This window comes from Podarcis pityusensis (genome assembly GCF_964106645.2).
Source record: "Podarcis pityusensis genome assembly, chromosome: 13".
NCBI lineage: Eukaryota > Metazoa > Chordata > Lepidosauria > Squamata > Lacertidae > Podarcis > Podarcis pityusensis.
Window position 1 is genome coordinate 32,031,212 of NC_138038.1, and position 10,783 is coordinate 32,041,994.

A 10,783-nucleotide genomic window follows, 5' to 3' on the forward strand; every position below is an offset into this window, starting at 1 on the left:
CTGGGCAATCATATGATCTTCTGCCCTGTAGCGCAAGGGCTCAAGGGTGCATTTGGACTCCACGCGGTTGATGCTATAAGGTGACTCCAGGGTGGCACTGAGGCTGAGAGTGTAGGGAAGCTGCCCCTTGGGCAGTCGTGGTATGCTCTTGGTGACATTGCCCCCTTCTGAACCTGTACATGAGAGAGTGAGAGAGTCATAAACCACAGAATTGTAGAGTACCATGAGAATCATAATAATAATAATAATAATAAATTTTATTTATATCCCGCCCTCCCCAGCCGAAGCCGGGCTCAGGGCGGCTAACAACAATCAAATAATCAAAAAATCAAATAATCACACAATCTAAAAATATTTCATTATAAAAATTAATTAAATCAAATTGATGGCAACCAATTAAGCAAAGTTCTGTGCAGGTTGCCAGAGGAGGGAGTCAGGCTGCGCCCTGATCAAAGGCCTGGCGGAACAACTCTGTCTTGCAGGCCCTGCGGAAAGATGTCAAGTCCCACAGGGCCCTAGTCTCTTGTGACAGAGCATTCCACCAGGTTGGAGCCGCAGCCGAGAAGGCCCTGGCTCTAGTTGAGGCCAGCCTAACCTCTCTGAGGCCTGGGACCTTGAGGATGTTATTATTTGCAGACCGTAGGTTTCTCTGTGGGGCATACCAGGAGAGGCGGTCCCGTAGGTACGAGGGTCCTAGGCCGTATAGGGCTTTAAAGGTTAAAACCAGCACCTTAAACCTGATCCTGTACTCCACCGGGAGCCAGTGCAGCTGGTATAGTACCGGATGAATGTGATCTCGCAGCGAAGACCCCATAAGGAGTCTCGCCGCGGCATTCTGCACCCGCTGGAGTTTCTGGGTCAGTCTCAAGGGCAGCCCCACGTAGAGCGAGTTACAATAATCCAGTCTGGAGGTGACCGTCGCATGGATCACAGTGGCTAGGTCAGGGCGAGAGAGATAAGGGGCCAACTGCTTAGCTTGGCGGAGATGAAAAAATGCCGCCTTTGTTATAGCTGTAATCTGCGCCTCCATAGAAAGGGAGGTATCGAAGATTACACCCAAACTCTTAACGGACGGTGCTGGCACTAATTGCACCCCCGCAAGAGATGGGAGTTGCCCCCTCAATCCCATATCGTCCCGACCCAGCCAGAGGACCTCTGTCTTCGAAGGATTTAACTTCAACCGGCTCCCACGTAACCATCCAGCCACAGCTTCCAGACATCTGGTCAGTGTGTCTGGGGCCGAGTCAGGATGGCCATCCATCAACAGATAGAGTTGGGTGTCATCAGCATACTGATGGCAACCCAGCCCAAAACTCCGGACAAGCTGGGCGAGGGGGCGCATAAAGATGTTAAAAAGCATCGGAGAGAGAATCGCACCCTGAGGCACTCCACACACCAAGGAGTGGCGCGATGACAATTCCCCCCCAAGCGCCACCCTCTGTCCCCGACCAGAGAGAAACGAGCGCAGCCATTGAAGGACTGTGCCCTGGATCCCCACGTCGGCAAGGCGGTGGTCCAGGAGTTCGTGATCGACCATGTCAAAGGCTGCTGACAGATCTAGAAGAATCAGCAGCCCCGACCCACCTCGATCCAGCTGCCTGCGGAGATCATCTGTTAGGGCGACCAGAGCCGTCTCGGTCCCATGACCAGCGCGGAAGCCGGACTGGAATGGATCCAAAGCAGATGTTTCATCCAGAAACCTACCAAGCTGTTCAGCAACCGCTCTCTCAATCACCTTACCCAGGAATGGAAGATTCGAGACCGGGCGGTAATTGGATAGATCTGAGGGATCTAATGATGTTTTCTTTAAGAGCGGACGCACCACTGCCTCCTTCAGTTCCCCTGGGAATGTCCCGGTGCCAAGGGACAAATTGATAATATCCCCCAGGGGGGCCCGCACCTCGTCTGGACACGCTCTAATCAGCCATGACGGGCACGGGTCAAGAGGACAGGTGGTGGGCTTTCCAGCTTGGAGGAATCTGTCCACATCGGCTGGAGATATCCGGTCAAAGTGGTCCAATACTGGACCCGAGGACAGTCGAGGGGCCTCCAGTTCCTTTATTGTGTCCAAATTGGCAGGGAGGTCATGGCGGAGCAACAGGACCTTTTCCGCAAAAAAGCTCGCAAATGCCTCACAGCTGTGTGTCAGATTGTTATTTAAATTTGGCTGTCCTTCAAGGGACGTTAAAGACCGAATTATACTAAATAATTGCGCCGGGCGAGAGCTAGCGGATGCAATGGAGGCCGAGAAGTAAGACTTCTTAGCGGCCTTCACTGCCATCTCATAGGTTTTCATAAAAACCCTATAAGATGTTCTTGAGGCTCCGTCACGGGCACCCCGCCATACTCGCTCTAGCCGTCTGAGGTCCCGCTTCATTTTCCGAAGCTCCTCGGTAAACCAGGGAGCCCGGTTTCTGCGGGGTCGCAGAGGGCGCTTAGGTGCGATCTCATCGATGGCTGCCAGGAGCTGGGTATTCCAGCCCTCAACAAGCTCAGTCAATGAGTCGCCAGGGGGAGCAAGGTCCCGCAAGGCTTGACGGAATCTATCAGGGTCCATCAGCCTCTGCGGGCGAGCCCAAATCGGCTCGCCACCTAAGCAGGGTGGGGGTGGAAAGTCAATCCTGGCTTTCAGAGCGTAGTGATCAGACCATGGCACCTTCATCGAAGGAGACATGATCACATCTATACCGGCGCCAAAGATCAAATCCAGCGTGTGGCCTGCTTGATGTGTGGGGCCCGAAACAAACTGGGAGAGCCCTAGTGTCGCCATGGAAGACACCAGGTCCAGAGCCTGTGAGGAGGGAGTGGCATCAGCGTGGAAGTTGAAGTCTCCCAATACCAATAGGTTAGGGAACTCCAAGGCCCAGCCGGCCACTGCCTCCAGCAGGCCTGACAGGGTGGCTGATGGTGCGCTAGGTGGCCGGTACACCAGCCAGACAGCCAAGCTCTCCTCGGAGCCCCACACTAGGCCAACACATTCAATGCCGGGGATCGATGGCGAAGGTAGAGCCCTGAAAGAACAATCTTCCCGGATTAATACTGCCACCCCTCCCCCCCGGCCCACAGTCCGTGACTGGTGGAGGACGGAGAAACCCGGGGGCGCCATCTCTCGTAAGGTAACAGTTACCCCTTCGCGCACCCAGGTCTCCGTCACACAAGCCAGGTCGACCCCCTGCGAGGTGAAGAAATCTCGCAGGGTAGCGGTTTTGTTGCCTATAGACCTGGCATTGCACAGCACCAGTGAAGGAGGTGAGTACTCCTTGCTCACCCTACCCTCGTCTCTCGGGATGGGGCGCAGATTGGAAGGGGTACGAGCATATCCGTATCTCGATCCCCTTCGCCTATAACATCTGCCCCCACCGCCATACCTCCCTCGCCCCTCCACGGTAGCAATCCCAAGCCTCATACTAACCTCCATTTACCAAATAGAAAGCAAAACAACCTAAAACAATTATGCCCAAACAAAACCAATCCCCACCCCACTCAATGTTCAACCCCAAAAACAAAACAAGACGAAAGAAACAAAAATACATAGATAAAAACCACCATTCATGGTGGTACAACAAAGTAAACAATAAAAACACCTTTAAAACACCTTAAAATATACATATAATATTATAAAAACAACAACCCCCATTTAAGGTGCTGCAAATTAAAAGCAATTAAAGCATTTAAAACCATTTTGTCCATTGCTGCCGGTAGCTGCTCAGTCCTCTAAACTGTAATGGTAGTGCAGACCCCGCCCCCTAGGCCGGATGGAGTTGGCAGAAAAAGGGAGCGGTCTTCCCAGCACTCACAAAGCAGCAACAGCAGTCGTGTCCCGGAGGCCTCTCTCAGGCCTCTTATGCTGTGGCGATGAGTGCAGGCCCCGCCCCCTAGGCCGGATGGAGTTGGCAGAAAAGGGAGCGGTCCTCCCAACACTCACGCGAGGAGCAGCAGTCGTGTCCCGGAGGCCTCTCTCAGGCCTCTTATGCTGAGGCGATGAGTGCAGGCCCCGCCCCCTAGGCCGGATGGAGTTGGCCGAAAAGGGAGCGGTCCTCCCAACACTCACGCGAGCAGCAGCAGTCGTGTCATCTCATCCAACTCCCTGAAATGCAGGAATGCTCAGCTGTTCCATATGGGGATTGAAACTCCAACCTTGGCGTTATCAGCACCACGCTCTAACCAACTGAGCTATCCAGCACACCATGGTTATTGAACACAATGGGCAAGCTCTCATGAGGAGGAAGACACTGTAACACAACCACATGTGGGAGGAAGAATAAGGCTGTTGGAGGCGAAGGCACCAGTAATGTACAGCACGCCACCCCCAATCCCCAGGCGATTACCCAGGGTTTGAGTTTCCTGTTGGAAATGAGACACAGTGGGGACTGTCGTGTCTTTATGATATGTGGTTTTATTTACACATATATACAACCTGAGTCTGGACGGAGGAAAATCCCAGCGCTCACATCCCAAGAGGGTCCGGCTCCTTCCATTGCTGCAGCCGCCAATTCAAAGAGAAATCAGCCCTGCTCTCGGGGTCCTTTCTAGAGGCTGCCTCACGTCAGCCCACATGGCTTCAGCCCCCCTCCATCTTACCAGAAACCCTTGCCAAAAAATGCAACCAACCCCCCTTTCACTTACCGTATTTTTCGTCCCATAGGACGCTCCGTCCCATAGGACGCACCTAGTTTTTTTTGGGGGGAAATAAAGGAAAATTTCCCCCCTTTATTTCCCCCCCAAAACTAGGTCGGGGAACAGCGGGATGGTGGCGCTGCGCCTCCCCGCTGTCCCCCGAGCTTGTGGGGCTGGCCGATGTCTGCCCGAAGCGCGGGGCGCTCTGCTTCAGCGCGCTCCATGCAGCAGGCTGCTATCCGCAGCGTGGGGAGCCCTGCGGGAACTCCCGCAGGGCTCCCCAGGCTTGCTGATAGCTTTCTGAAGCCTGGAGAGTGAGAGGGGTTGGTGCGCACCGACCCCTCTCGCTCTCCAAGCTTCAGCGAAAGCCTGTATTCGCCCCATAGGACGCACCCCTTCATTTTTGGAGGGGAAAAAGTGCGTCCTATAGGGCGAAAAATACGGTACATCACCACTTCTAACAAACATACTTATGGCACTTCTCCAATTGAGTTAATGTAACAAAATACCTTCCTGGGCCTTTCCAGCAGAAAAGAGGAATCCAGCAACTGTTTCTTCAAATATTTTATTTGTTCTATTTGTTTTATTTATTCTTACGCCAAAGAATAAATGGACATAAATCTGACATCAAGAATCACAAAACAGAGAAACCAGTAGGAGAACACTTTAATCTCCCAGGACATTCTATACAAGATCTCAAAGTAGCTGTTTTACTACAAAGGAATTTCAGAAATAGACTGGAAAGAGAAGCTGCTGAATTGCAACTCATTACCAAACTTAAAACCATGGAGAAACCTGGTTTGAACAAAGACATTGGATTCTTATCCCATTATACATGACTAAGCCATTTCTCACCTTCTCACCCCTTGCCTTTTCCTGTAAGACCCATTACAGTCGTTAAGAGTCGTCAGCAGGCTCATCCCAGCTATCTGCCTATCTCCCATTCCCACCACCCTTCTGAGTAATACCCCTCCCCACCTTCTCACTATATAGAAGGATCTGGCAACTTCTGTTTCAGTGTATCTGAAGAAGTGTGCCTGCACACGAAAGCTCATACCAAGAACTAACTTAGTTGGTCTTAAAGGTGCTACTGGAAGGATTTTTTTAATTTTTATTTTATTTGTGTCAGCCGATACATAGGACAAACCCAATTCAAAGCTCCTTCTTGGGCAATTTGGTAGGATGGGAGTAAATAATCTATTTTGCTCATCTCTGTAAAGGTTGTACATATGAAATGAGCATGCATTAATGTTTCTGTTGCTCCAAATCCACAAAACAGCATTGCAAGAGGCTTGTATGTGGGGCTAGTTAGTGTGTTTGGGGGTGCAGGAGCTTACCCTGAGGTGCATAGCGGGGGTTGAGGACAGCGGGCAGGACAAAGCGGATGGCCCCGTCGGGCTCCGGAGCCAAGGCCTGGACATAGGAGAGCTTCAGCGTGGCCTCTCCATCCGGAGGGAGGTTACCCAGGCTGCAGGTGAAAATGTCACTGGTGTTTTCTTCTCTTCCAAGCAGGAAAGCCTGCCGGCCTTCACTTAAGGCATCCTCATATTCCTGCTCTGCCTGCATTGGGTGGTGAAGAGAAGAGAAGAACATCAGGAGTGAGGAAGGCAAGGACACAGGCAGGTGTGGTCCCAAGAAAGGATTCCCATTTAAAAACAGCTGTTGACCAATTGGTTACCTACCAGCGAAGCTTCCATGCTTTTGTAACTTTACCTTGTGAAAGTAAATTATAAGCACTGTGGTATCTACACTGTGACTTTAGAATTCATACATTAGGTTAAAATTACACCAAGCTGCAGCAGAAGAGGCCACGAAGCCAGGCTCCTTACTATAGCAACTGGATGTTGTTAGGCACTCTTTCTTTTAAGCACAACATATGAGCTTGACACAAAATCTGCTTGTAGGCACAGAGTCCTCTCTAGGGAAGCCTCCGCCTCCCTTCTGAAACTGGCCACCCAATGCCAAAGGCCCTGATTCTCCTCAGACCTTCCATACCTGTTTCTTCTCTCGGATCTGGGCCTCAATCCGCGTCCCACTAATCAGGCCCTCGAAGGCATATACGGCGGCTTCATCATCCAGAGGGAAGACAAACACAACCTCCACTGGAGACTTCTCCTCATTGTGGTAGCGAAGCTCAGACACTACGTCAGCCACAAAGCCACGGACCACCACATCCACAGAGATGCTCTTCAAGGGCACTGGGGCAAGGAGAGAACAAGGAAGGCTCAATGTATGGCCCTGTGTATACTTTGGAGAAACCCTCTCCAGTCATCTTGGCTCCCACTGCCAGGCCAGCCAGTTATTTAGGAACCCCCAACCTACACCATTACATACCATAAACTAGAAAGCTATATTTTGGAAATTTATAGCAGTATGTGGCTTATTGCCATTTTGCACTCACTTAGCTGAATAACCGTATGCAGGTAACTTACCAGGTTCCCGAGAGTTTGTGACAAGGCCACAGACAGTCATGGCCAACAGCAATAGTCTTTGCGGAGGAATTGGTTTCCCAGCGATTCACCACAACTGCAGAAAACAGAGATTAATTTTTGGCTAGAGGGGAATCATACATACAACAACTCTGTATTTCATTTTCCTTTGATTTAATGGAAATGGTAGCCCCCACTTATTTGTATGAAATATTGTTCCCATTTAAAACAATACTTTTTACCCAACATTATTAAGCAATTGCTCTTACAAGGATATTTGTTTGTCATTGTTTTCTGTCTCATCTCTGAATGCAGAAGAATGAGGGGATGCTAAAATGACAGGTGGAAGGAAGGTGAGATTTGATGCCAGGTTTAACCAATCTTCTCTCAGCCCATGTCTCTCCCTATACTCCCCACCCCAATTTCTGGCAGCCAATCTCACTTGACATGCCTCTCATCCATTCTTCAGCCACTCTTTGCTCCCTGGTGCTCCTTCTGTATTCAGATCCCAGAGGGGAGCACCAGGGCAGAGGCTATGGTGACCAGAAGAGAAGCCTCTGAGCATGTGCAGAGTGCAGCCACTCAAGGAGAGGTGGGGAGGGAGCCAATGAACTGTTATGTTTCTTCCATCTGAGAGATGAAGAGACCCTTGAAGAAGAAGTCCAAAGTGCCCCCACCTCCAGGTCCCCCAGGAGAAAGCTGCCTGCAGCACTGCCCTCCTGAAGCTCTTAGCCAATGAATGAAGTCATAACTATGATTGGCATGTGGGGTGGGGAGGGGGGGAAGTGGAAACCCCTGAGATAATAATAGAGAAGCATGTTCATTGTTCTACAAAGGGACATCCTGATTGTCTCTAAGCAGCAGTATTGGGAGCAGGTGAGAAGGAGATGCAGAAGGAGATGTAGGGCTTGGGGCAAACTATGGCACAGTGCTCATCCTGACTACAGGATCAAACTTGTCTGCAGGACATGTTTTCCACAGTGAGATCAACATGAAAGAATTAACTGTGGCATACCAGGGCTGGCCCAAGGTGCTTGACCACTTGAAGGGAGCTGCAACAAGGACTCCCCTCCACACAAAGTCAAGGTGTGTTACTAAGTAGATGTCCTGGGGCACCCAATGGAGAAAACAGCAAGGGAAGAGATTGGTGCAATCCTTCCCTAGCCATTTTTGTGTGTGCTATCTCTCTGTCTAGTGGTAGGGCCACTCTGCAACCACCAACACTCACTTTTTCCTCCACCTGCTGCAGTTCTTGCCTGCTCTTTACCATAAGGTCCCTAAGGAGACCTCTACCACATGTGGTGGAAGTGTGGTAAAGTGAAGGGCTTCTGGGAATTAATTTACAATGAACTTAAAAAAGTTTTCAGGTACACCTTTCCAAAACCCCCGAAGCCTTTCTACTGGGATTGGTAGGGAAGGAAATTAAAAAGAAAGATAAAAACCTATTTCTGTATGCCACGATGGCAGCAAGGACTATGTTGGCCCAGAATTGGAAAACAGATGTAATACCAACTATTATGGAATGGCAGCTTAAAATGATGAATTACGCGGAACTGGCTAGACTATCAGGGAAAATTTGAGATCAGGATGAACGGAAGCTTTATGAAAGTTGGAGCAAATATTTGGTGTATATAAGAGACAACTGCAAAACCTTAAAGACACTGGCAGGGTTAGATTAACTCCAACAGCATACAGTGGTGCCTCGCAAGATGAAAAGAATCCGTTCCGCGAGTCTCTTCATCTAGCGGGTTTTTTCGTCTTGCGAAGCAAGCCCATTAGCGGTTTAGCGGATTAGCGCTACAGTATTAGCGGCTTAGCGGGCTTAGCGGATCAGCTGATAAGCGGCTTAGCGACCAGCTGATAAGCGGCTTAGCGATCAGCTGTTAAGCGGCTTAGCGATCAGCTGATAAGCGGCTTAGCGATCAGCTGTTAAGCGGCTTAGCCGATCAGCTGATAAGCGGTTTAGCGGCTTGGGAAAAAGGGGGGGGAAAGGAAAAAAACCCCACAGGAACTCGCAAGACATTTTCGTCTTGCGAAGCAAGCACATAGGAAATTCGTTTTGCGAAGCACCTCCAAAACGGAAAACCCTTTCGTCTAGCGGGTTTTCCGTCTTGCGAGGCATTCGTCTTCCGGGGCACCACTGTATGGTTAACCAGATAAACAAACAAAATACGTGATGTAAGAAAATGTATGATACTTACCGAAGGGGTGGAGGGAAGTCTGAAGCTCGGCAGAGCCAAAGATATATGTGAAATGTATTTGTATAATGAATATATTTCATTAAATATATATATTTAATGAAAATCAATAATTTTTTTTTAAAAAAAGGTCCCTAGGGATGCTAATTGTTCCCCCCTAGCATTAGCACTTGGGACGCGGGTGGCGCTGTGGGTTAAACCACAGAGCCTAGGACTTGCTGATCAGAAGGTCAGCAGTTCGAATCCCCGCGACGGGGTGAGCTCCCATTGCTCGGTCCCTGCTCCTGCCAACCTAGCAGTTCGAAAGGACGTCAAAGTGCAAGTAGATAAATAGGTACCACTCTGGCGGGAAGGTAAACGGCGTTTCCGTGCGCTGCTCTGGTTTGCCAGAAGCGGCTTAGTCATGCTGGCCACATGACCCGGAAGCTGTACGCCGGCTCCCTCGGCCAATAAAGCAAGATGAGTGCCACAACCCCAGAGTCGGTCACGACTGGACCTAATGGTCAGGGGTCCCTTTACCTTTACCTAGCATTAGCACTGGGTTCCAATGAGTGTTAGAAAATACCATCAATTTTCCACTGTACAAGGAGGCTAGTGATAAACTACAGAACAATGCAAGTCACTACGCTGTCTGAGGGACAGTGGATTGCCCCCCCCCCGAAAAAGTTTGCTGACCCCTGTTTCATGGCATGGGTAGGCAAACTAAGGCCTGGGGGCCAAATCCTGCCCAATCGCCTTCTAAATTCGGCCTGCGGACGGTCCGAGAAACGGCGTGTTTTTACATGAGTAGAATGTGTGCTTTTATTTAAAATGCACCTCTGAGTTATTTGTGGGGCATAGTAATTTGTTCATTCCCCTCCCCTAAATATAGTTCGGCCCCCCACAAGGTCTGAGGGACAGTGGACCAGCCCCCTGCTGAAAAAGTTTGCTTACCCCTGATCTACCCAGAGGGACCAAAGGTGAGGGGAGGAGGGAAGCAAAGCGGGATTTTGCTCCCCAACAGATCAGACGCAAATAGTTAAGGTAACGGGGATCTCTAGTTGGGGGTGAAGTTTTGTTTACGAGAGAGAGAGAGAGCGCGATGCTATGAGTGGGCTGTAGAGAGGAGCCCACTCATAAATCATTTGCAGTAGATCATTTTCTTACCTCAAAGCGCCCCCAAAACTCGACGTCCTTCCCCCCTCGCCTTGCTCTGCAAACAGCGGAGCAGAAGCGAAAGTGAACCTTTTTGAGCAGAATGCAGAGGGACTTCCCGTTACTCCCGCCTCCAGCCAGGGAGGGTCCACAAATTCCTTACTGGACACTGGTGCCTCTATTTTTCCATTGCATCTTTGGGTACAGGTGGAATATGAACTGAACTATTACATAGATATTAACACACACACATGCCGTACCACTTTTAGCACTAAATGTGGGTTAGTAGTCCTATTTTAGACATAATAAAGGGCTTTAGCCGCACTTTTCTTTTGCCCCACTCTTTCCAGACAGACACTCCATGTCAGAGGGGCTCCCCCCCCCCCGGAAAACCGGCTCTTTCAA

At 50.1% G+C, this 10,783-nt stretch overlaps 1 protein-coding gene across 2 annotated transcripts in view; it reads right to left on the reverse strand.

Annotated features, from left to right (window-relative positions):
• The window catches only part of LOC308461289 (von Willebrand factor A domain-containing protein 5A-like), a 29,476-nt gene extending 18,927 nt beyond the window's left edge, over positions 1–10,549 (reverse strand). For both annotated transcript variants that reach the window (XM_080978068.1, XM_080978069.1), the window contains exons 1-5: positions 10,391–10,549; positions 7,050–7,143; positions 6,613–6,815; positions 5,955–6,177; positions 1–173 (exon numbers count right to left, since the gene is read on the reverse strand). In XM_080978068.1, coding sequence (XP_080834194.1) covers positions 1–173; positions 5,955–6,177; positions 6,613–6,815; positions 7,050–7,089 — 639 coding nt within the window. In that variant the 5' untranslated portion in view covers positions 7,090–7,143; positions 10,391–10,549. The remainder of the gene's footprint in view (positions 174–5,954; positions 6,178–6,612; positions 6,816–7,049; positions 7,144–10,390) is intronic.
• Between the last annotated feature and the right edge of the window lie 234 nt (positions 10,550–10,783).